The sequence below is a fragment of the Leiobunum rupestre genome, chromosome 4 (genome assembly GCF_980474605.1).
Source record: "Leiobunum rupestre chromosome 4, qqLeiRupe1.1.hap1, whole genome shotgun sequence".
Taxonomy (NCBI): Eukaryota; Metazoa; Arthropoda; class Arachnida; order Opiliones; family Sclerosomatidae; genus Leiobunum; species Leiobunum rupestre.
In genome coordinates this window covers 33,961,679-33,989,244 of record NC_143387.1, presented here as the reverse complement: position 1 = coordinate 33,989,244, position 27,566 = coordinate 33,961,679, and the positions used below count along the sequence as shown (strand labels likewise).

At 35.0% G+C, this 27,566-nt stretch overlaps 1 protein-coding gene across 2 annotated transcripts in view; it reads left to right on the top strand.

Moving 5' to 3' along the window:
- Nucleotides 1-23,630, top strand: part of LOC149947499 (E3 ubiquitin-protein ligase Rnf220-like) — a 56,512-nt gene extending 32,882 nt beyond the window's left edge. For both annotated transcript variants that reach the window (XM_090171838.1, XM_090171837.1), the window contains exons 2-16: nucleotides 6,113-6,461; nucleotides 6,520-6,951; nucleotides 7,024-7,153; nucleotides 7,219-7,264; nucleotides 7,615-7,698; nucleotides 8,575-8,617; nucleotides 8,693-8,757; nucleotides 8,846-8,939; nucleotides 11,626-11,689; nucleotides 11,836-11,877; nucleotides 14,979-15,034; nucleotides 16,418-16,490; nucleotides 20,779-20,986; nucleotides 22,265-22,339; nucleotides 22,648-23,630. In XM_090171838.1, the coding sequence (XP_090027964.1) occupies nucleotides 6,173-6,461; nucleotides 6,520-6,951; nucleotides 7,024-7,153; nucleotides 7,219-7,264; nucleotides 7,615-7,698; nucleotides 8,575-8,617; nucleotides 8,693-8,757; nucleotides 8,846-8,939; nucleotides 11,626-11,689; nucleotides 11,836-11,877; nucleotides 14,979-15,034; nucleotides 16,418-16,490; nucleotides 20,779-20,986; nucleotides 22,265-22,339; nucleotides 22,648-22,719 (1,773 nt within the window). In that variant the 5' untranslated portion in view covers nucleotides 6,113-6,172 and the 3' untranslated portion in view covers nucleotides 22,720-23,630. The remainder of the gene's footprint in view (nucleotides 1-6,112; nucleotides 6,462-6,519; nucleotides 6,952-7,023; nucleotides 7,154-7,218; nucleotides 7,265-7,614; nucleotides 7,699-8,574; nucleotides 8,618-8,692; nucleotides 8,758-8,845; nucleotides 8,940-11,625; nucleotides 11,690-11,835; nucleotides 11,878-14,978; nucleotides 15,035-16,417; nucleotides 16,491-20,778; nucleotides 20,987-22,264; nucleotides 22,340-22,647) is intronic.
- Nucleotides 23,631-27,566: the final 3,936 nt, after the last annotated feature.

The following is a 27,566-nucleotide window of genomic DNA, read 5'->3' as shown; positions in this document are numbered from 1 at the left end:
CAATCTTAAATATTAATAGACTTGATAAAAGTCTTGAATCCAATTTTAAATATTAATAGACTTGATTCCAATCTTAAATATTAATAGACTTGATAAAAGTCTTGAATCCAATATTAAATATTAATAGACTTGAATCCAATCTTAAATATTAATAGACTTGATTCCAATCTTAAATATTAATAGACTTGATAAAAGTCTTGAATCCAATATTAAATATTAATAGACTTGAATCCAATCTTAAATATTAATAGACTTGATTCCAATTTAAAATATTAATAGACTTGATTCCAATTTAAAATATTAATAGACTTGATTCCAATTTAAAATATTAATAGACTTGATTCCAATTTAAAATATTAATAGACTTGATTCCAATCTTAAATATTAATAGACTTGATAAAAGTCTTAAATCCAATATTAAATATTAATAGACTTGATAAAAGTCTTAAATCCAATATTAAATATTAATAGACTTGATAAAAGTCTTAAATCCAATATTAAATATTAATAGACTTGATAAAAGTCTTAAATCCAATATTAAATATTAATAGACTTGATAAAAGTCTTAAATCCAATATTAAATATTAATAGACTTGATAAAAGTCTTAAATTCAATGTTAAATATTAATAGACTTGATAAAAGTCTTAAATCCAATATTAAATATTAATAGACTTAAATCCAATTTGAAATATTAATAGACGTGATTCAATTTGAAATATTAATAGACGTGATTCAAATTTTAAATATTAATAGACTTGAATCCAATCTTAAATATTAATAGACTTGATAAAAGTCTTGAATCCAATTTTAAATATTAATAGACTTGATTCCAATCTTAAATATTAATAGACTTGATAAAAGTCTTGAATCCAATATTAAATATTAATAGACTTGAATCCAATCTTAAATATTAATAGACTTGATTCCAATCTTAAATATTAATAGACTTGATAAAAGTCTTGAATCCAATATTAAATATTAATAGACTTGAATCCAATCTTAAATATTAATAGACTTGATTCCAATTTAAAATATTAATAGACTTGATTCCAATTTAAAATATTAATAGACTTGATTCCAATTTAAAATATTAATAGACTTGATTCCAATTTAAAATATTAATAGACTTGATTCCAATCTTAAATATTAATAGACTTGATAAAAGTCTTAAATCCAATATTAAATATTAATAGACTTGATAAAAGTCTTAAATCCCATATTAAATATTAATAGACTTGATAAAAGTCTTAAATCCAATATTAAATATTAATAGACTTGATAAAAGTCTTAAATCCAATATTAAATATTAATAGACTTGATAAAAGTCTTAAATCCAATATTAAATATCAATAGACTTGATAAATGTCTTAAATCCAATATTAAATATTAATAGACTTGATAAAAGTCTTAAATCCAATATTAAATATTAATAGACTTGATAAAAGTCTTAAAACTAATATTAAATATTAATAGACTTGATAAAAGTCTTAAATCCAATATTAAATATTAATAGACTTGATAAAAGTCTTAAATCCAATATTAAATATTAATAGACTTGATAAAAGTCTTAAATCCAATATTAAATATTAATAGACTTGATAAAAGTCTTAAATCCAATATTAAATATTAATAGACTTGATAAAAGTCTTAAATCCAATATTAAATATTAATAGACTTGATAAAAGTCTTAAATCCAATATTAAATATTAATAGACTTGATAAAAGTCTTAAATCCAATATTAAATATTAATAGACTTGATAAAAGTCTTAAATCCAATATTAAATATTAATAGACTTGAATCCAATCTTAAATATTAATAGACTTGATAAGTCTTGAATCCAATATTAAATATTAATAGACTTGATACGTCTTGAATCCAATATTAAATATTAATAGACTTGATAAGTCTTGAATCCAATATTAAATATTAATAGACTTTAATCCAATCTTAAATATTAATAGACTTGATAAAAGTCTTAAATCCAATATTAAATATTAATAGACTTGATAAAAGTCTTAAATCCAATATTAAATATTAATAGACTTAAATCCAATTCGAAATATTAATAGACGTGATTCAATTTGAAGTATTAATAGACGTGATTCAAATTTGAAATATTAATAGACTTGAATCCAATCTTAAATATTAATAGACTTGATAAAAGTCTTGAATCCAATATTAAATATTAATAGACTTGATAAAAGTCTTGAATCCAATATTAAATATTAATAGACTTGAATACAATCTTAAATATTAATAGACTTGAATCCAATCTTAAATATTAATAGCCTTGATTCCAATTTAAAATATCAATAGACTTGATTCCAATTTAAAATATTAATAGACTTGATAAGTCTTGAATCCAATATTAAATATTAATAGACTTTAATCCAATCTTAAATATTAATAGACTTGATAAAAGTCTTAAATCCAATATTAAATATTAATAGACTTGATAAAAGTCTTAAATCCAATATTAAATATTAATAGACTTAAATCCAATTCGAAATATTAATAGACGTGATTCAATTTGAAGTATTAATAGACGTGATTCAAATTTGAAATATTAATAGACTTGAATCCAATCTTAAATATTAATAGACTTGATAAAAGTCTTGAATCCAATATTAAATATTAATAAACTTGATAAAAGTCTTGAATCCAATATTAAATATTAATAGACTTGATAAAAGTCTTGAATCCAATATTAAATATTAATAGACTTGAATACAATCTTAAATATTAATAGACTTGAATCCAATCTTAAATATTAATAGACTTGATTCCAATTTAAAATATTAATAGACTTGATTCCAATTTAAAATATTAATAGACTTGATTCCAATTTAAAATATTAATAGACTTGATTCCAATTTAAAATATTAATAGACTTGATTCCAATTTAAAATATTAATAGACTTGATTCCAATTTAAAATATTAATAGACTTGATTCCAATTTAAAATATTAATAGACTTGATTCCAATTTAAAATAGTAATAGACTTGATTCCGTTTTGAAGGTGACAAAATAAGTTTGGTGTGTCGCGACCGTGCGATTTCAATTATTTTAGTTCTATCTGCTGGTGGAGGCCCTTCTTCGAAATTCTTCTATTTCGAAAACTCTATTTTGGAAGAACACCAAAAACAATACAGGAAAGCAGCCTACATCAATTGCTGCCGTGTTCCTAAAACCCCAAAGCTCCCGTACGCGTACGTCTCCATCGATAATTGTCCCGCCTCCGAAATCTATTAACAACACACCAAATTTATAACAGAAGTCTATAAAATATATCTTACGTGAGAAGTGTCCTTTTAGGATGTAAAAATGAAACAGGTTTCTATGCAGGCTCAGTTCTAGGGAATTTCTATAAGGCTAAAATTTACTAGGGAAAATTAAAAATTAAACTCAGTGGGGATATTTTGTAATTTTCACCCATATTTCGTGCACGTGCTAGTAAGAGCATCGTGTGGTAACAAACGATACGATGGTCCTAGCCGACTATTCATTCTAATTCGTTATCAATTATATATACTTCGAAGTCTAGCCGCTAGTGTTAATAGCGTGAAATGAACCTATAGGCCCAGAGTGAAATCGCTATTTGAAGTTGGCTAAAGGCGCAAATGGTTCGTCTACTTTATCAAATTATTAATTAAAACTCTCTGATGCTAAAAAGTAACGAACCTATAGTTTCGAATAGCCGAATTGTAACTTCGAAACTCTTAAACCGACAGGATATTTGGAATTTTGTTTACGTCGATAGTCGCGGTCACATTTCGAAACGGCTGTTTGAAATCAACCGTCGAATTTGAAAGTACGACTAAAAGTGGCAAAGTAGACGAACCATTTGCGCCATTAGCCAACTTCAAATAGCGATTTCACTCTGGGCCTATAGGTTCATTTCACGCTATTAACACTAGCGGCTAGACTTCGAAGTATATATAATTGATAACGAATGAGAAATTTTTCCCAATTGGATTCTGACGCGTCTTTTATAGGTATGTCGGTCCAAGCGAGAGCGGCTATCGTGTTTTAATCCGCGGCGGCTAGTTCGTTTCCGATGTCAATTCCCGATATATTTTTGCCTCCCCAAGTCCAGATTTCCCTGACAGTTTTGCATAATAATGGGAGGGCGAAGTTTCTCGTATAGAAGGATGTGGTTTGTCGTACCTAAACAAGCGTAAGAGTCAGTGGCTCCGGCGACTCCGAAGGGTACAGTCGAGAAAGACGCGCTCGCTTTTCCAACGATTCAACTTTCAAATTTGGACGCGTGGGTTCCAACCCCGGGAACGGAAGTTAATTAGGTAGCGTGGCTGGTTCCGCTTCCGGTTGACTCGCTCCGAGAAGGACTCGCGGGGTGCGCTCTTTCCCTGCCGCTGACTGTCTTGTCACGACTCTTGTTTATCTTTCACCGCTGTTTATGTCTGAGAGACTGCTCCGCCCGAAAGGGGTTGACCCCTCTTTTCGACCTGTCAGCGTCGTCTGCTCGCTTCTTTTATTTGCCGTCTCTCTTTTCACTTTTCAAAGTTCTCCATCCGCTCTCGCTTTACAACTGCCTACGGAACAAACTAGCTTAAACAATTTTGTTTATAATTGTTATTGCTCGAAATTGGGCCAACGAAACCCAATTCTACAAAACGTAAGATATTGATAAGCGAAAATTAAGATATTTATTATTATATTACATTTTTTTTTAATTAGAGAAGCGACGTTTTAAACCATAGCCATCTCTCCAACGTCTCGTGTTATAATTGACGTAACAATTTTTCGTCAATTTATCCGAAAACGGGCGCCAATATCGTTGTAATTAATCGAAGCGGCTATTCCTTTCCAACAAATAATTTACTGTTCCTAGTTGCTAATCGTAGTTTCAAACTACATTATAGCTCTTTAAACCGATTATTTTCGTCTATATCGTTGTTTAAAAGTTTATAATGTCGGCGCGCTTTTAAGGCGAGACCGATTTTCGGCACAGTCTTCGAAAAGGTCTCGAGAAGTTAGAGGGTTCATTCTTTCAAAAGAGACGACGCAAAAGTTGTCCTTCGGGCGACGCTCTTATAAGTAGCCGCGTTCGAGAGGTTTGATATAGTGTACGGAGAGAGAGGGCGCCTGTTCGAAACTATTAAGCGGGCCGAGAATGAGCGTTATCATGGCCGATTACTGGCCGAACACTTGGAGAGTCGTAATTAGGCGGCAGAGTCTTGGAAGAAAACTCACCGTCGCGAGGAACTTCGAGGAAGTTGGCTTCGAGACTCACCGCCGCTTTGCTAATGAGCGCTAGTAGCAGAGGTTACTCATTGAGGTGTTATAGAACGCATTAACTAAAATCCTGTCTCGTATAACGCCATCTATGAGGCGAGCGCGGAAAGACGCTTCTCGGAGGGTGATTTAAGCGCGGATAGTTCCGCGACTCGCCGGGGAGTCGTTGCTACATTAATCAACTGGATGTTGGTGCTCGTTACCGAGCTACTTAATTGACTTTTAGACCTGTATCGTCGTTATTCCCACAGCGCGACTCGGCCAGCGGGGAGGTTTCCTTTCCACTGGTCGCCTTATTCTCGACTCGCTGCTGCCGAAGATTTTTCGGTACGAGTTCGCTTATTACCGTATTTATTATTCGTTGGTATTTCAGTTATTTTCCATTTATCTCGTAGCGTTACTTAAATGGTATTTTAAATTTTAAATTAATTAATTTTAATTTAATAAGTTCGGCTGTCCCATGGCAAAAACTATTAACCAACCAATTTTTGAAAAAATAGATTTTTACGCATCAGTATTACTAAGGTTTGTACAAAAGTACTGTAAAAGTTTCAGGTAAAAGTCATAAATATTTAACTATTTATGACTTAAAAAATGGGTTTGGATTTTATAATTTTCGCATTGAAAACCACGTTAAAATCTTATAACTTAGGTTTTGAAAAAGTCAAATATCTCAAAATTACGATCGTGTTGGTTAATAGGTTTTGCCATGGGACAGCCGAGTTGACTGAAACCGCACCATCCTATCGTCTATAATTCCTCTCCGCTAATACAGTTCGACGCTTAGATCGCCTAAAATACGACGTAGTTTTTCACGTTCTCATTTCTCAGTCGAAATTAATTGATTTTCAGGAAATGCGGTCGAAGACTTAGAAAGATCGATTGAAAGAAATAAGGCGGAATTTCAGTGAGATGGAAGCCCGTTCGTTCGCGAATGCTAATGGCAATGCCGCCAAAGACGGAGTGTCCCTGTTCCACGGCGGCGGTCCCGGAGCGGCGGCGGCCGCGGCAGCCGCGGTCTATCTTCCGCTGCCCTTCATGTACGGACAGATGAACCCGTGCCCTCTGGTGCCCAACCATTTGTTACCCTTTTCGACTTCCATGCTGTCGCAACACGGATTCAGTCACCAAATGGCCTCCATGCTGTCCAACTCTTCGGCGGGAAACTTACTTCTGCAACCGAGACCCGACGGAAAAATGGGTACGACGACAATCGTCCATTCTCCCACCGACTTCTTTCTAACCTTTTCAATTGTCAGATTCCAAAGATCAAAACGCCCTGCTCAGTAGTTACGGGGCGTTATTGCAAGAGAAGACGAGGTTATTGGAGAAAGGGCTGTTTCAGGAGCAACACCACGGCAAACTACAGTACGACCCTCACGGACATCCCACTAACCCCTCGCAACATCACGCCTACCAGGGACTGCAGAACAATTTAATGAGACCCGGAGGTCTCTTCTCGCCGTTTTCCTCCAGGACCGACGAGATGTCCCCGTTCAGGGAGAGTTCGGCGGGAAGTATGGAAGACTTGAGACATTCGGCCGACATGAGCACCCCCGGCGCCGGGGGGGCCTTGTCCAGAGCGACCACGCTCAGCCTGGGCAGCAGCGAACCGTCGTGTTCGCCGTCTTCTACCGACGATAAACACGCCGACAAGATGGAGTCTTCCATGGTCGACGATGACGTCACGAGTAAGACGAGATGGAATTTCTGCCGCGCGCCATTTAGTGTGACGATGACTCACGTTCGTGTCCTTCTTCCAGAACGGGAAACTCCTTGGAATGTCAGGGATCATTTTCCTTCGAGGTGTCCCATCTGCGGGGTTCACGTTTCTCCCGCTGATTTAGCCCCGCATTTCAGAATGGAAATAGAAAATTTGACCGATTTCCACAAGTACGTCAACGACTATCTTTTTATCGAAGCTAAGTATTTAACTTAAATTTTCGTAATTTAAATAGAAACCGCGAATGGTTGAACTTAGTGGATCTTCACAGCCCCGATCTCGTGAGTTTATTCGTACTAAACCGAAACGTAAGTAACGTAATAACAAGAAGTACGTCAATGAACCAAAATTATCACCGAGCTAATTTTTAGAGTAATTGCGCAATCAAGGTTTAGTTCTCAGCACAGAGCCCCCTAGTGTCTAAATATGCCCAAGGCGATATGTAGTAAATACTACTATCAACGACGATAACGCGAATGCAAGTCCCAGTCGGAGTTCGTCAAGTGTCGAAAAGAGGTTCGCTCAGGATATTAGCATTAAACATTAGGGCGTGTCATACTTATGTTACTATGTTACTTACGACCGAATGTGTTTCAGTCCTGATCAATGCGAATTAACTTTTCTCGATCAGGCGTCGCCGAAAGCAGCTTTTCAAGACGCGTTTCGGTTATCCTCCAGAATGAGTGAGAGGAAGCCTCCGTTATCGCGATGGGAGGTAAGTCAAACTATCATCTAAGCCAGGGGTGGACCACTTTTTCAGCTCGAGAGTCAAGTTTAAAATTTAAATTTGTCTCTTAAATAAAACCGTTTAGTCCATTTTTCATGAAATGGTCGATTTTCTTATTTTTCTGAAAATCACGCGTTCCTTCAACGAATAATAATCCTTTGCCAGGTCGAATTTTCTAAACAATTCTAGTACACAAGTACGGCCAGCTTTGATTACTCGCTAAAGCGTGTTAGCACTTGTTCATAGTTGCCCGTGGAACTTGGAAGTGGGTTATTCTTATCTATTATTATAGTATCAAACTTCCAAGTTCCACGGCCTATGTTGTTCCTACAACACCCTTGATGAAAGGAACTTTCAAAAATTTCTTTAATTATCGCACAAATATCGTAGTAAATATAGTAAAATTATCGCAGAAAGCGTATTATATGGTACGCGATTGAAATTATAGTACGAAGAAAATCGAACGGTAATATTATCGAGATGTACTATAATTATAGTACGGTTGGCAACGCTGCCCGAACGCCACATAGTAGAAAACAGAGAAGCAGAAGACACGATAAAAAAGGTTTCCAAACAGGTTGAGAAATAAGGTTTTTTTTTAATAATCAAGAGGGAAAATTCAAGGCTACGATGCTGCTGTTTGCTCTAAGGGAATGAGAACATTACAAAATGCACCGTACATTTGAAAATCGGAATTCAAAATGTTTAAAAGTTAGTATAGGGGGGGGGGACGCGATACAAATAATTATCGATTAAATTCGCGGGCCGCAATTTAAAATACGGTGGGTTGTGTGTTGGCCACCCCTGATCTAAAACATCTAACCATTCCTAAAATGATTTATAACTAAATTTTTGATATCGTAGATGTTCCTTCGTGTTCGGCTGAATAGGCAAAACAGATTAAGTGGTACGTATCATTTCAAAAAATGTAGTTCGTTTCGACTTTGGAACCGCGAAATAACGGTAATTTCACGCGTTACAGCCGCCAGAGGGAGAACGCGGAGACGATCCGGTGAAATGGAAGCCGGGGAAGTGTCCAGATGTTATGTAAGTTTCGCGTATTCGTCTTGAGAATTTTGGACATTCGTAAGCCGCGTAAAACGGGATCATTGAAACGATTTGATTTATGACGCAGTTAGCCCAAGATCAAGAGAAACTCCATCAAATGGAAGCGCTGGCCAAACACAGAGCGGAGCAACTGATGGGAAATCCTCACGAGGCCCATACTAGTAAGTTTGTACCCCTCTTTATAAAATTCCCGATTTAACTATTCTCAGGGCCTAAAATAGTGGGCAGTTCTAAAACACTGATTTGATTTATTTATTTATCGTGAATTTATCGCAAAAAAGTATGAAAAATTTAAAATAGCTGATTACCTCATGGGAGATGTCAACGGGTCTTTGCGGTACATATCGACAAACTCAGCCAATTTTTCTGAACTAACAAGGAGACATCCCACCGATTTTGTTCAAACTCGGGGGATTGGTAGACCTTCATGTATCATGAAAAATCCTAAAGGGAATTTATTCAATGGGCAACCGTTTTGCCATGGCAACGAAAACAATTTTGACAACAACAAATGGAAATTTTCCCATTGAAAATAACATGGGATTCTGACCGATTCCTGTGAAAAATTTGAACAAATTTCCAAAATTTCGAAAATGCCAAAAAAAAAGAAATAAAAATTGACAATTGATCAATTTGAGTTCAAAATCCCATGTTATTTTCAATGGGAAAATTTAATATTTGTCAAAAACATTTTTCGTTGCCATGGTAAAACGGTTGCCCATTGAATAAATTCCCTTTAGGATTTTTCATCATACATGATCGTCTACCAATCCCCCGAGTTTGAACCAAATCGGTGGGTTACACTTCGGGATGTCTCCTTGTAAGTTACTTATTTACAGGCGTTTTTTTTTCTCTCATAATTTTGTTAAAATATTCGTCTGCTACAAATTCTGAATTTGGCGCTTTTATAGCTCATTGAAATGAAATTATGTTTTGGGGGTTTCTGTTTGTATTTGGGCAGTTCTAAAAAATCCTTATTTTAGCCCCTGACTATTCTAGTTTTTAGGCGAAGGCCCATCTCGTCTCTCCCGACAAGATCGTATCGATTACGCGAGGGAATGAAGTATTATTTCAGCCGGGGGAGGGATAGTAATTCGTACAGAAAAAGAGTCGCAATTTATTATCGAAGGGTACATAGTTTTTGGAGCTATTTATTTGTCCGTAGTCGGTACTTATTGCAGTGTATGGAAGAGCTATCGGTCGCCACCGCCGAAGTCCAGCGGCATTAATATATCGATGGTGTGTCTTATTACGAAAAGTTCTTGTTTAGCTCTTTTGTCATGTATACAGTTCTTTTGTGGCACGAGGCCATATTTTCCGATGCTCTTTTATTTATACGTTTTGGGTTGGCGGTTGGGTTCGGACTCTTCCTCCCGCGGCGAACGCTATTTATCAAATGAAGGGGATACGCTTGACCCCTCGCTTGCCTTTATTCGTTTCACTCCACCGCCGATAGATTGAAACAAGAGGGGGAAATAGCGCGGTGGTCAAGCAGCGTGACCGGCCGGGCCTTCCTCCCTCAAATTCTCTCTTTGTCCGTCTTCTCTCCCAGATGATATCGCCGACAATGACGTATTTTCGCTCCTGTTCTCGAGTTTTCGCGTGATTTAGTCATTGCGTCACGCGAAATTTCAAAGTTTGTCATTCGATTCGTTTCGAAGAACATTTTTACAAAATTAGTATCAGTCTCGTTAAAATAATTTTAATCAGAATTAAGTTCTACAATAATAAATTATATAAATTAAATATAAATAAGCTAGTCGTACTTTTAAGAAATATAATTCAGGGTTTTAGAATTCATCGCGTTTCGAAAATATTTTAATAAAACAAAGAAATTTTATATGATTTTTTTTAAGAATGCCAGTTTCGATTGGTAATTAGCCTTTTTACGCTACATGGAGCCACGTAGCGGCCAATTGGAAAAGCTCCTAAACTGCTGGATTTTCATCCGCTTAGCGATCCTTTTAGCAGACGAAAATTTGGCCATTTAGAAACTTCTGAACTTCTGGCGTTGGCCGCTACGTGGATCCGCGCGCAACCCAAAAAAACTAATTTCCACGAAAATCATACTTGAACGTATATTTTAATTTATTAGAAATCGCGCGATTATTTTTAGAAAAGTCGATGCTTTTCTTATAATTTTGACTCTTTTCTTTCTATTCGATCCAACCGCTCAAAAACGAGAAAGTGTGTGAGAGAGAGAGAGCGGTTGGTGTGAATTCTAATAACGAGTCTCCTCCGCCTCCAGCGATATGTTTTTTTCCCCTTCCCATCGGAGAAGGCGCGTATCGGACGACATTCCATATAAAAGTGGAAAATTGCGATCTACGCGCCACCGCCGCGAATTGACGTCCGCCCTCCCCGCAAAACGAAGAGAGCGAAATTTTTCCAACAGTTTCAATAAGTTTTTCGATACATACTTCATCTATACGTGAGAGATGGGCATAATCTCAACATGGACTACTTTTTTTCGGGCTTCTCTCTTTCGAAGAAATGGTTTCGAAGCTGAGAGCTGATTGCCCCAACGCAGTCACTGCTAACAGAGAGAGAACGGGAGGATGAGGAGGAGAGGGATGCTAGGAGGCAGGCAAGCTGTCAGTTGGAAAGCAATAAGCCGGTTCCGCAAAAAAACATCTCTCTTCTCCTTATATAGAAACTCCGGCGCGCGCTCTGCTAAAAAACGAGAGAGAAAATGGGAAAAAATGAAACTGCGTGTAGTTCCTGGAACGGAGAAAATTGATTCTTTAAAACTGATACGTACACTTACGAAATTTTGCGGTTGGAGATGTAGATGTCTAGAAGCCTGTATTTACTCTATAACTGTTAACTGGTGAATTCTTTGAACAGGTATATCCGATGATCACGCTAGTGGCCGATCCGTCATGTCTATGAGCACAATCGCTTCTCCAACGTATCCTTAGAAACGTTTTATGATTTAGCGACGTTTAGTGTTAGACATTACTAAGAAAATTAATTGAAGATTTTCTTCATTTCGACGATTATAATTGGAATTTGAATCATGCGGGTAATAGAAACTTCCTTAACACGATGAAACAGCTCCGAGACTTCGCCATCTCACTGGGTGTCGTCGGAAAATAGGTAAGAGCAATGAGTTCTATATTCAGCGTTTTTTTTTGCATTTCACATTCGCAAACATTCTGAGGGACTCTTGAAACATTTATTTAGTATTATTATTCATAACACCAGAAGTATATAATATTTCGTACGAGATAAGTACCCATCTACAGCGCTTTTAAAATAAAACATGCAGGCTCGAGGCAGTTTGTAATTGGCGTGATTTTCCGACCAAATTGCGGATGGGTACGATGTAAAATTTAGAAAGTAAACTGCGTTTGAATATTTACTTATATAGAAACTATGTTTTAACTGTGTTAAAGTTACTACAGGACGTATTTCACCTCGCACCATTTTTTTCTTCAGAATTGTATTTTAAAATTCCACCTTTCACGATTGATACTTATATCGTTTAATATATTAAATACTTCTGATAGCACGTTTAAAACTCGCCGACCCTATAATTACGAATAATAATAATAACTGAATTAAATTTTGAAAGATTTTTTAGGATCCATGGAAACTAATAATTAAAAAAATTTGAACGGAGGAAACACATGGATGTAAAACGTGTTAATTTCAATTTTTAACAAATTTTTAAACCATTAAAAATTAAAACTAACTCATTCACAGGTTTAACTGAATTAAAGTTGGTAAAGCCATTCAAAAAAGTTTAAATCAGGGCGGATTTGATTCCAAATTCAGCTCGTATAGAATGGTTTCGAGATAGGGGAAGAATGAGGGGGGGGGGGGGTGAAGGGACATTGTCTTTTCGGTCGGTTCCGAATGGTACTCTATCTTCGGCGATATGTCGTTTTTTAGTGATCGAGCGTAGATTGCCGGTCGAGTACGTTCGAAGCGGCGGCTAAATGGAACAGCGAACAGAAACACTGAAATGGCCTAATCGAATTTGAAGCCTTTTAGAGGAATTAGGTGCACTGGCGAGAGCATATTGCCTCGGAAAACTCAATTCGAGCAGCGCGACTTTGAGGGCCAAAGAGAGCCTCTTTCGTTGAGTTTTTTTTAATCTTTTAAAATTCGAGCTGTGCTCGGAAGAGCGTATCCGAAAAGAGGGACGCGCTGAGGTTTTAAATTTACACTCTCGCGGAGGGATACAATTTCGCCCTTTCAATCGGCGAAAAGGGGAAGCCGCGCGTCGCTTTTCATTTTGAAATATCGGAGACCAATTGCTCGTGTCGTCTACCGTCCCGTTGTCTCTCCTTTAAAGCCCAATTTTGCCGATTGAATTTTAACATTTTTATCGGTTCCTCTTTTCAACGCGGTGGTGGTCCCAACTCGTCTCTGTTGTTGGGAGACATTTTGCGGGCCACTTTCGTTTCATTATCTTCTCGAGATAAATCAATACTACTTTTAAAGTGACTCGGAAACCTGAAAAAACAATATTACCTATTCTGTTAATGTTAAATGTTTACGAACGATTTTAAGAATGTCTATTGCTTTTGAGTGGTGAACATAATTAAACCGATGTTGCGGTGTTATTCAACCTTAACCTGTCTATCACTTAATAGTTTTAAGAATTGGTGGATCTTAAAATTTATTTTGCACGCGAAAATACGAATCTGTTCCATTGCGCCGAATCCCATTCGACCGAAAAAGCCGCACTTTGGCGGATTTAGGATTCGGTCTAATGGGATTGTCCCATTCGACCGAAAAATCCGGGTTTAGGATTCGGTTTTATCCGTTTCAGCCTCTGTCAGAACCGCATGCAGTGTTACCAAACCTAACCTAACCTAACCTAACAGACTTAAAAATATATTAAAACGCCTCCATAAAAAATCAAAAGGAGTAGAAAGGAAAACTTTTTTTTGCGGTCGCTCAATTGTGAATATTGCGTCGGTCGATTAGAAAAATGCAAAACCCGCATTTGGGCTGATTTCATCAAAAACATTGGCGGAATTCGGTCTAATGGGAATTCTTTCTAATGGGAATTCGGTCTAATGGGAATTCGGTGGAGTGGGATTCGGCGCAATGGGAAGATACCGAAAATACGCCGCCATGTTCAAATCAAATTCAAATGTTTTTATTGGAAATTGAGTTCAAAATAGATGGTGGAGGGCCAAGTCTTCTTGCGACTTATAGCCCTCGCTTACAAACAAGTGTACTCAAAAAATAAAATAAATTTGTGTTAATTTATAACAGATGTAAATTTAAAATTAACATGAGCTATACATTTTTAGGGTATAAAAGCAGGTAAATATGCCTGCTGTACCTCACAATGTAATTCTGAATTATAACATCGACAAATACATATATAAAAGAGTTCTTTTTAAAAAGTAACGTGGCCTTATTGTTTAAATGTGTCTCTTACGTCACAGTCTCCTACCTGAGAGCAAAAGTCAAGAAAGAAATTCAAAATAAGAATCCTTGAGTGTTTTTATATTAAAGTGTCTTAGTACAAAATTTTCAATATATATTTTCACTCTATTTTTATCAATTTTCATTATTAGATTATCATTGCTATTACGCTAGATTTCGAACTTAAAACTGGTTTTTCTCAAATAGAGGTTTTCAGACTCGCTTGACTCTTGGTCTAAGGTAGCGCGAGTCTAAGATCGTGCCCTACACTCGCGTGGAATATAGCTTTTTCTAGAGCGCGTGCAAATCGCCCGTGCGAAGAATATACTAATAAAGCTGGGTACTTATAAAATCAACTACGTAATCAATAAAATTATAAAATATTTTACGCATTTCCGGAAATGCGAACGGAGCCGGTATCGTATTGCTGGCCATAAATGAAACTTAGGAATTTCATTGCGCGCGGGGTGTTATAAAACTCGCGAACTCCCCGCCCGCTAATGTTCCAAAATATTTAAAGTAAGGTAACGATATTGAGGGTCCCCCCCCCCCTCCCGCCTTATATTGTATAAAGAGAACGGGAGGAGGGGAAATTCTCCGAGCCCGTGTTGAATTGTTGACGGGAAAACGAGGGTCTTTGGAACGGGTGGGGGCGCGTAACCCGTTTAGCGGTCGCGGCTGATGTTGGCGCGGGAGCGGATAACGGGAGAAATGCGATTAAGTGGTGGTGTTACGCGGCCTTTTGTCTTCCCATATACACCTATATATATCGTAGATAAAAGAACCCCATGTTTTCAAATTTATTTCAGAAGCGAGCAATGCGGCGAAGGTGACTCAACGTACGCCAACTCCGGCGGCGCCAGTGGTGAGTTTCCATTTATTACACTCGCTTTTCAATTAGACCAGCGCCTCTTCCGCGCTAATGTACTCGCTGCCACTACTCTTTATTTAAATATTTCTTCTGGCTTGTTTGCTAGTTAAATATTTCTACTGGCCTGTTTGCTAGTTAAATATTTATGCTGGCCTGTTTGCTAGTTAAATATTTCTGTTGGACTCTTCGATATAGCTCGTATATTGAGAACTGATTTGCCTCATTTTTAATAAAATAACGGATTCTTTCGAAGTCATTTTTAACGCAAAAATGAACGGCGTAAAAAAAGAAATTAGAGAAAATTAGCGAATGAGGGTGATCGAAAAGGTTAAGCCAACATTTTTTCTAAACGTGGTTGGTAAGTGTAGTTTTCGACTCGGGCTCGCGAAACACGTTTTCGTCCACACGCTCTATGGAACGTTACTGAGACTTCACGCGTTAAAATTACTCGTAATTCTTAAAACAATACCTCTTCTACATCAAAATATGAAATTATATTCATAAAGGAATTTATTATTCATATTATCATTTAATTTTGCGTAATCAAAAGGATGTTCACGAAAATTATGAAATTTAAATATTTCGAGCTTAGCGTTTGTGTTGCAAGCATGTAGTTAAAATAATGCCTTTAGACTTACTGAACTTAAATAAATTGAGGAAAAAAATGATCTACTTACAAGGAGACATCCCGAGGTGTTTCCCCCCGATTTTGTTCAAACTCGGGGGTAGCGTAGATCTTCATGTATCCTTGAAAGCTCCTATAGGGAAATGTTTCAATGGCCCTTCTTTTTGCCATGGCAACCACAAATGTTTTTCACAATTCCAGTTTAAACTTTCTCTATGTAAAATAGTATGGAAAAACCACGGATTTACTATTTTCAAAAAATTAAAAAATTAAAATTTTTAGCAAAACAATTTTATAAAATCTATCGAATTGGGTTAAATCGATTAAATACAATCCGTGATTTTGCCATGCTATTTTACGTAGAAAAAGTTCAAATTTGGGTTTGGAAAAACATTTTTGGTTGCCATGGCAAAAGGAATGGCCGTTGAAACTTTTTCCTTTTGGAGCTTTCGAGGTACAACAAGGTCTACTTAACCTCCGAATTTGAAAACAAATCGAGGAGAAACACCTCGGGATGTCTCCTTGTTAGTAGTAAAAACTAGCCACTCACAATAATTAAAAAGTACACGATAAAATTTATTTGATAATAAAAAGAATACATCCCGACTAGTTTTCGATGCCCACATTTACATTTTGTAGTGTTTTATTTGTCTACGGACATAAAAGGATAAATCAATCTTTTTGAAATAGAATGTTCGTAATCGAACACGATTTTAAAATATATTAATATTTGGCTTTTGTTGTTGTTGTAGAAGTGACGACGACCTCGGCGGACGATTTGACGGTGGAGAGCAAAGGCAACGCGGATGACGACGACAAGATTGGGTAAGTTCCGATCCTCGTGATCTCGAGTCGAGCTAGTTGCACGCGCCCGCGGATGATTCTGTCGGTAACTCGACACCGCGGCAGGAAATGGAAAAAAAAACGCCTTTTCATTATAATACGCAGCATAATGCCGGGGAAAAAATGCAGACATTTAAATCTACCCTTTCCATATTGGCTATTCGCTGAAATAAGATCTGATTGACAAAGGAAAAATAATTGACATTTGATAGCGGGCCATATAAGCGGAAAAAACATCGGGATTCACGTCATTCTAGGTCCACGGATTCGTAAAAGGCGAACTTGAAAGAAGTGGCGGTGGAACAGGGGGGGATACAGAGCTACATTATTCCCCCATTCCGACGAAAATCCTTGCGTAGATGATATGATTTAGTACGTGTGTACCCCTTGTGAATTTAAAAAAAGACATTTTCACGTACATCAAAATTTTATTTAACATTAAAAATATACTACTTTTTATTTAACATTAAAAATATACTAATTTTTATTTAACATTAAAAATGTACTACTTTTTGTTTAACATTAAAAATACACTACTTTTTATTTAACATTAAAAATATACTACTTTTTAACATTAAAAATATACTACTTTTTATTTAACATTAAAAATATACTACTTTTTATTTAACATTAAAAATGTACTACTTTTTGTTTAACATTAAAAATACACTACTTTTTATTTAACATTAAAAATATACTACTTTTTAACATTAAAAATATACTACTTTTTATTTAACATTAAAAATATACTACTTTTTATTTAACATTAAAAATGTACTACTTTTTGTTTAACATTAAAAATACACTACTTTTTATTTAACATTAAAAATATACTACTTTTTAACATTAAAAATATACTACTTTTTATTTAACATTAAAAATATACTACTTTTTAACATTAAAAATATACTACTTTTTATTTAACATTAAAAATATACTACTTTTTATTTAACATTAAAAATATACTACTTTTTATTTAACATTAAAAATATACTACTTTTTATTTAACATTAAAAATATACTACTTTTTATTTAACATTAAAAATATACTACTTTTTATTTAACATTAAAAATATACTACTTTTTATTTAACATTAAAAATATACTACTTTTTATTTAACATTAAAAATATACTACTTTTTATTTAACATTAAAAATATACTACTTTTTATTTAACATTAAAAATATACTACTTTTTATTTAACATTAAAAATATACTACTTTTTATTTAACATTAAAAATATACTACTTTTTATTTAACATTAAAAATATACTACTTTTTATTTAACATTAAAAATATACTACTTTTTGTTTAACATTAAAAATACACTACTTTTTATTTAACATTAAAAATATACTACTTTTTAACATTAAAAATATACTACTTTTTATTTAATATTAAAAATATACTACTTTTTATTTAACATTAAAAATGTACTACTTTTTGTTTAACATTAAAAATACACTACTTTTTATTTAACATTAAAAATATACTACTTTTTAACATTAAAAATATACTACTTTTTATTTAACATTAAAAATATACTACTTTTTATTTAACATTAAAAATATACTACTTTTTATTTAACATTAAAAATATACTACTTTTTAACATTAAAAATATACTACTTTTTATTTAACATTAAAAATATACTACTTTTTAACATTAAAAATATACTACTTTTTATTTAACATTAAAAATATACTACTTTTTAACATTAAAAATATACTACTTTTTATTTAACATTAAAAATATACTACTTTTTATTTAACATTAAAAATATACTACTTTTTATTTAACATTAAAAATATACTACTTTTTATTTAACATTAAAAATATACTACTTTTTATTTAACATTAAAAATATACTACTTTTTATTTAACATTAAAAATATACTACTTTTTATTTAACATTAAAAATATACTACTTTTTATTTAACATTAAAAATATACTACTTTTTATTTAACATTAAAAATATACTACTTTTTATTTAACATTAAAAATATACTACTTTTTATTTAACATTAAAAATATACTACTTTTTATTTAACATTAAAAATATACTACTTTTTATTTAACATTAAAAATATACTACTTTTTAACATTAAAAATATACTACTTTTTATTTAACATTAAAAATATACTACTTTTTATTTAACATTAAAAATATACTACTTTTTAACATTAAAAATATACTACTTTTTATTTAACATTAAAAATATACTACTTTTTATTTAACATTAAAAATATACTACTTTTTATTTAACATTAAAAATATACTACTTTTTAACATTAAAAATATACTACTTTTTATTTAACATTAAAAATATACTACTTTTTATTTAACATTAAAAATATACTACTTTTTATTTAACATTAAAAATATACTACTTTTTATTTAACATTAAAAATATACTACTTTTTATTTAACATTAAAAATATACTACTTTTTATTTAACATTAAAAATATACTACTTTTTATTTAACATTAAAAATATACTACTTTTTATTTAACATTAAAAATATACTACTTTTTATTTAACATTAAAAATATACTACTTTTTATTTAACATTAAAAATATACTACTTTTTATTTAACATTAAAAATATACTACTTTTTATTTAACATTAAAAATATACTACTTTTTATTTAACATTAAAAATATACTACTTTTTATTTAACATTAAAAATATACTACTTTTTATTTAACATTAAAAATATACTACTTTTTATTTAACATTAAAAATATACTACTTTTTATTTAACATTAAAAATATACTACTTTTTATTTAACATTAAAAATATACTACTTTTTATTTAACATTAAAAATATACTACTTTTTATTTAACATTAAAAATATACTACTTTTTATTTAACATTAAAAATATACTACTTTTTATTTAACATTAAAAATATACTACTTTTTATTTAACATTAAAAATATACTACTTTTTATTTAACATTAAAAATATACTACTTTTTATTTAACATTAAAAATATACTACTTTTTATTTAACATTAAAAATATACTACTTTTTATTTAACATTAAAAATATACTACTTTTTATTTAACATTAAAAATATACTACTTTTTATTTAACATTAAAAATATACTACTTTTTATTTAACATTAAAAATATACTACTTTTTATTTAACATTAAAAATATACTACTTTTTATTTAACATAAGTTCGTAAAAAATTTAAAATCCCTTTCCACCACCACTAGAAAAATGCGAGGGGTAAGACACTGCGAACTCGGTGTACACTGCCGTACTTTTGACAGTGTTAAATGGAACTCGCGAACTCTTGAAAATATGTACCTTTAACCGTGCTAAATGGAACTCGCGAACTCTTGAAAATATGTACCTTTAACCGTGCTAAATGGAACTCGCGAACTCTTGAAAATATGTACCTTTAACCGTGCTAAATGCACGAACTCGGCGTACAGATTATCTGAGAATGTCTTACCCCTCGAAAAAATGTCAGATTATTTTTGGTCTAATGTTTGGAGCATTGGTTTATAGCCCGCGTAGTACTCAATCATCATAACTCTCTCCGAAGACTTTAACGTCGTCGGGTTAACGGTTGTGTTGCTAGGCTTAATTTGAATAATATGATGGGAATTTCATTCAAGCTAAATTTACTTACAATATCATGGCGGACACTTTTTCTAATTAGAATTATCTCCACACCTAAACGTTTGAGAGGTTATTTACAAAATGACCTTGAAAACGGTGTTCATAGTCAAACGAGTTTTAATCGCGACATCTCTTAAAAATGTCAATTTCGTCGCGTGGACAGGTATTTGCTCTGTAGCAGTAAGGCAGATTTTTCAATCGATTAAAACGTGAACTGAATTATGGTGGTAAATCAAGTTATTTCCCATTCGAACTTCCAACTGACGGCTAATTTTGCATTCAGACTAATAATACATCCAGAAAAAAGAACTAACTTAGCTTAGGGGTAGGACATTTGTGAAAATCTCGTACACTCTAGAAAAAAAAGATTTTAGATCTCTCGAAGTAAAATAGAAAATTCAGAAATTTGATCAAAAATAAGTTCCAAAAATCTCAAATCAGATTAAAAAACGAAAATCGCGCTCTAGACAATCAAAATCAGATTCGAATTTCTTAAAAATTTTAAATGTCCGACCACTCGGAATTAGCAATGGCAGCAACTATACTATTTTTCGGACATGACTTCAATGTTTGAATTGAGCATCTGTGATAGTTCTGTTTCCCCGCTCTTGTCTCTTTGTGCAAAGTCGTCGTCGTGAAGCGGATGTTTCGGAAGGAGCGGAAACCGGCGACCCGGAAGTGGTCGGCGACTCGACGGATAGCTGCGGAGGCGGCGCCGGAGATCTGACCGAGGAACAACACCTCCAAACTCCCGAGCAGCTGATCGAGTTTCTGCGGAAGAGATTGCGTTGTCTGGAAGCCGGCAAACATTTGTTGCAGTGTCCCTCGTGCCGGGTAAGTCCCGTCGCTGTCCGACGCACACTCCGACAATATTTAACTTGCGATTTTTGCACGCTCCCTTTTTCGCGGCATGCGTTAGGATTACCGTTTTCTCCTCTTCTGCAAATATAGACGGTTTCTTTATTTATTCTGGGACTTAACTCGGATCTCCGCGCGGCGATGCTTTAAGTTTCGAGTGGAAACTAGAATGATTCATGTTTACTCTACATGTTCAATTTAAATACGCCACGCTTAACAATTTATAGCCGCTTAAGTGATAAGGCTAATTTTCAACATACAGGTATTTTCTTTAACGAAACCTTGGGTACGTTCAGTAGAACTCATCGACTAAATACCGCTGTTTTCTCAAATTTGTAATCGATTAGCCTGTTGAACCGTATGTTTTCAGTTATCGGTGTTTTTGAAAATGGCGGTAAATTTTCTTTCTGGGGCAGAAAACCGAAACAAGTGATAACTTTTATATTTAATAGTAAATGAAATTGCTAACGATGAAATTGTTGAAGAAAATAGTGTTGAAATAGTTAGTAGTGGTTGAAATTTATCACAGAAAATTAAACACGGCACGATTATTGCCACAATGTTAATAAATAACACTAAGACTCGGTCCAACTTCGCCATTTTCTTTGTGCCTATGCGTTTTACGTCACGCTAACTATAAAGCGATTCTTCGAGCCGATGGTTCATCGATGAGCATCGTCACGTCAAAACCGGAAACGTGAAAAAGCGTACAGTAAGAAATCGATGTCAGCGCTGAGCTCTACTGAACGTATACGGGGTATAAGGCAAATTAAGTCACTATCAATTAACGCGTCATCAACTTTGTAGATGGGAAAATAAAGTTAGTGAAGTTGATTTTGAAAACGCGCAAAATTCTTCACGCGTATCTGGCTTTGACCTCGCAATCAAGAGATTTTGTTTCCTTGTTAGCCTTTACGATAAATATAAGAGTTTTCCACTAATTGTATCTTTCGTGTGAAACAAGGTCTCATTGAAATTATTTCTGTTAAAACGATATGCATATGCATACTAACATATGCTCGTAGCGTAAAAATTCTCGAATTTTTTTCAAATAACGTCAAAGAGAGGTATCTTGAAAATGGGCATTTTATTTCAAGCAGTCCTCTTCTTTGAATCGTCACTTGATATTCGAAAATCTTGAGAAAACCTTTAAACAAATCGGGATTTCTAACTCTAAATTATTTTGTCCACCAAATTTTAGAATGCGTATGGAAATTTGTGACTAAAACGGTGGTCATCTTTTTTGTATTTCAGACTGGCTACAAGAAACCTGTCGTTTCAATCGGATGCTGGCACGTCTTTTGCGAAAAATGCTGGCTAGATGTTTTGGTGAGTCTCAATTTGATATTTTTGATCCAAATGGCGGATCTCGTCGAGTTACTTCCCCTGATTGCTCGCCGCCCAGCTACTCCCGCGGAAAACTAAATCAAAATGCTGGAAGAAAAACCTAATAAATTTCTTTGACATATTTCCGAAATCGCGTCCGATCAGTGGCGTTTGTTTGGGAAGATGTCCTCTCCCTCCTGAGCGGTACATCTAGCCTTAACTAGACTCGGCTACATAGTCTATCTAAAAAATAGAAATTCCTTGGGGGAATAAGTCTATGTTCTAAGGCTTTTCCTCTTTCATTTTTCCAGGCTACCAAGCGTCTTTGTCCACGTTGCGGGGTCATAACCTCGCCCTCCGACCTGCGACGAATTCATCTATGACCGGCATTATAAGTTTTTCCTTTTGCCTCAACATCCGCTAGATGGAGGAAAAAACCGAGTTCCATCATCCCCGACCAAAAAAAAATAACGTATACGTGGATTCCCGTACTTTCCGCTGGAGGCGTACTCGTCGACGTACGTACGTGTCTTTTCTCTTCTTTGGCGTCACTCGCGTAAGTGACGCTCGGCTCTGCCTCGAAATCAATTCCGCGAAGGTATTATACTTCGGGAATTTTAACGGGCTCGTTCTTGATTTTCCTTTCGAACCGCGCCATCTAGAGGAGAACGCGACCGTCGCGATCTCCTTATTAGTTCCTTCGCTCGCCCCCAACTTTATCTTTCAAAAATATTGGGTTTATAGAAGCGAAAAAGAACGCGCCGAGTTAGAGAGTACAAGCTTTATATTGGAAAGTAACTCTGGCCGAGGCCTATATAGCGTGTAGGGCTTTAGTTTACTGCAAACTTTAAAAACTGTATACCGTGAATATTTCCAAAACGTTCCGGTTTTATGGATGAAACCGCGAACAAAGCCGAGGGACGGGCTCGATTTATACCCCATCTTACGGAGAAGAAGGAGGATTTAAAAAAATGAACATTTTTTCGATACTATTAAACCGAAACGAGCTGTATTACTCTAGTCTTTTTTGCGTATGTTCGTGTCTGCGCGTTATATACGTAACGTATATAGGAGCCACCGAATTCCACAACTTCGCCACACCCCTCCCCCCCTCAACCTCCGTAAAAAGAAACTTATTATTATTATAAAATTTATTAGTGTACACTTTTGTAATATAAGATAGAAATATTGTTACGTTAACTAAAAACAAATACAAAAAAAGTTTTTAGCTTCCTTTAAAGAAAATCCCTTCACTTCGCGAGTGTAATATCGATTGTAAATAGAGTTGTTGATCATAGAGCTAAAGAAAATATAAATAAAAAACCATGTACGTTCAGTTCTGTGATAAGTCTTGACTTCTCTTTTTGTTCCCTTTCCTTTTTCCATCACTTACAATAATAAGGCGCTGCAAAGTGACAAAATGGCGGATTTAATTGCTAATAACATAAGTATGAAAATTACCCCATCCAGGTTTAGTTCAGCGCAGAACCTAAAAGCAACATCCACGTATGTTTATACGCAAGTCTTAAAAAGATATGTGGTTTTGGCTTTCAGACGAAGAAATATAGGACTACCAAGAACGATGATATACTAAATAATAAAAAATTAGAAATAGACTTTTATTCAGTTAAGTCGTCAGGTGCACAACTGAGCGCACTTCGAAACATATAGTACGTTTTAATTAAAATATTTTATTGTGTAAAAGTCGATTTATTAAATTATTTATCAATATACACATGGTGAAAACGTTTTACCTTAGTGAATAATATACTACTTAATTCAGTTGCAAGTCCAAGTCTGAGCTTGGTGAGAGTGTCTGCGTCGAAAACGTTTGGTAAGAAAATTTAATAACATTATGAAGTGTCTTACTTTTTGTTACGTTACTTATGCTAGTAACGATACGGAATAATCTTACACAGAAAGTGTCGTAGTAAAGATTTGTAAAGCGAAACTTTTAAATATTAAGTGCTGGTTTTAAATGTAAAGTAGGGAAAACGTTTGACAGTAATGAGCAATGCCCGCGTAAAATAGCGAAGAAAGTTCAGGATTTTAACCTTCAGGTGCGGCGTAAAATTCCGAAACTCTATAGAGACCTACCGCGTACCTGTTCTGGTAGTTTAGAATTGACGAGTTCCCACGATTGATCCAAAAGGGACCTTGTTCATACTCTCGAATGGTGTTTTTGGAAAGGTTAATAAAGAGCGTAGCGTCTTAAATAGCGTGGCCAATATCGAGGTCGGAACTCGACTCGTGGCAGCTCCGGGGTGGCGGCTCTTTGTTGGACCCTTAAAAGTGATGATAGGTCATCAGTAGCCAGTTAAAACCCCGAAAAACTCTTCCCCTCTCGCTCCATCCGGGGCCGAGGCACGAAAACGCGCGCCAAGGCCTGAGCCGGGAGTATAGAACCGAATACGGTTATAAAACAATTCTTTTCAAAGGATAAAGTGCCTTCCGAAAGAACCCCGCGCGCGATTTCTTTATCGTCGAAATAGCGGCAATCTTCGCGGGGCTCGTCTTCTAAGTGACTGTGTCTTCCGAAGTTGGCAGTGCACCTGACCGCGCCGCTATCCTTGGGGGCGCTGTTATCGCGGATTGGCCCCATTCGGGAGGATTGTTAAACGTTATAAAGAATTGGAAAGGAGTTAGCGTGGAGAATCTTTAAGAAGGTACCTTACTAAATCATTCTACAGAACGGCCTTCCTTCCGACCCAACCCCCTCCGTAAATGATCTACGTTATTACTTAGTAGGCGTAGAAATATAGAGGTAATTTTGAAGTTCCATTACTATAGCCCAGCGTATTGTATTGTAGTAAGTATTTGCTACGCTGTTGGTTGTAGTTTCGCGCAGGTGCACACTCGTTCTAGAAGCTCCTTACTACTATACGCGGTGGTAGGCCTTTGCTGTAGGCCGGCGAAACTTGGACCACCGTAATTGAATTATTTCAGTATTCGCGCTGCTTGTCCCGCTCAGTTGTATATTAGTTCTACCGATAGCAACCGATGGTAGCCAGAATTCCTTTACAATACTGATGATCTCAAAAGGGCGAAATCGATCTACTGTTGGAATCTCTGTCTGAAATTTTGACTTTTTGGTAAGTAGAGAGAACGTAAAAAGACGCGAAAATGGAGGGACGTCTTCTTGGTACGCGAATGGCGCCACTGACTTCAACGACAATCTGATGATGATGTCGCTGCCTTCGAAGATAACGACTGCATTATGGGTTTGTAGATCGAGGATCATATTAATGCCCTACTTACTCTTCACAATTTCCGTTTCGCGAAGTCAGAAGACCTAACACTCGAAAGAAATCATACTATAGAACTAACAAGGAGAGTACCCGAGGTGTTTAATGCCGATTTTGTTCCAAGTCGGCGTAATGTAGACCTATATGAGATATGAAATTTCCAAAAAGGAGACGTTGCACTACCCATTCGATTTGCCGTGACAACTGAAAATGTTTTTTACCACTTAGAACAAAAAAAACTTCATTTAAAAAACCATGGGATTTTCTCAGTTTCGCAGGGTCCTACCAACGAATTTTTTTTTAATTTTAAAATCACGAAATGAGTAATTTGGACCACATTTAGTTAAATTTCATCAAGTTTGGTTAAATTTGTACATTTTTGGGGTGAAATTGTAACAATTTTGGGGTAAAATAAGGAAAAAATCTTATTTTTGTTTTAGGTGGTCAAAAACATTTGCGGTTGCCATAGTAAATCAAATGGGTAGTACAACGTCTCCTTTTGGGAAATTTCAAATCTCATATAGGTAAAGGTCTATATTACGCCCGACTTTGAACAAAATCGGCAATAAACACCTCGGGTACTCTCCTTTGTAAGACGAAACTAACGATGCGTAGAGGCTGTTTTGGCAGCTTCTGACCTTAGGGTGTTTATTTGGATTTTGACTTTTGGCTTCTGAGAGGTTGACCCGATTTCTGACATTTTGGCACGTTTGAAGAATGTTGACTTCTAGCGGTGTTGATCTAACTTGTAACAGTTTTAATAAAAATACTGTGCATTTGAATTAAAAACTAAATTACACCAAGAACGCATAGAGGTACTAAGAACTATAAATGATAGCATTGTCCCCTGCGGTCATGATCATATACTTTCAGAAGCAGTCTAAGCAGTCGACGGTTCTCTCTCTATGTAAAAATCCATTACACCAAGGCCCAAGTTAGGCTTAAGCCATCGGAAAAGTATAACTTCATGACGCGTCTTTCATAGTTCTTAGTAGAGCAGGGTCAGTCCTCCTATTATTATAGAAAATTCATATTTAAACTAAGGTAAACAGCAGAGAGCCTTTTTTAAACCTCAGAACTATGGAATATGGAACATTATTGACTAGATGCTTTCGAAATTGTTTTTAAAAAAATATGTAAATTAGTGCTAAAATGAAAAATTAATTGGCTAGTACGAATTCGAGTACCTATTATCGGACATTTGGATAATTAATCGGACACCACTGGTCCTTTTATCGGACGATGTACCTTTGGTTCGGACACTAGGAGCTAAGAACCGGACACACGAACTTAAGTTTCGGACACCAGTGCCTTCTAGCGGAACAAATTAACTTTTGTTTCAGACACCGGTGAATTTCAACCGGACATTTTCTACATTTCCACTGGTTCTGACTTCATCGAGCGTGTTGCGGGCCCTATTAATAATTGAGCTTCTGTAAGGCCCTGTACATCATCGGGCTTTGCTGCGGGCCCTATTAATAATAGCTCTTCATACCGATATCATGGAAACTCGTTGCGAGCCCCGGTATCATCAGAACGTTTTATGGGTCCCTGATATCATCAAACCTAAAAAGCTTTGAGCATCGTTACGGGCCCCAGATTTCATCGAACCTTGTTATTGGGCCCCAGATATCATTAAACCTCGTTACGGGCCCCAGATATCAATTAAACTCATTACGGGCCCCAGATAGCATCAAACCTCATTACGGGCTCCAGATATCAATAAACCTCGTTACGGGCCCCAGGTAGCATCAAACCTCATTACGGGCTCTAGAAAGCATTGGTCCTATATTTTGGCCCCTAGACATCATCGAGCCTCGATAATTCACCTCGGATTACAGGTATTTCGATGTAAAATGATCTGGTTAACACTTCTCTAATTGTAACTAATCAAATCGTTCTAGTAATAATTTTAATGACCTTGACGACTTGGTTCAAGGTCATTGTATTTTCGTTATTCAGTGACCCCCTAAGCGAGCTATGCC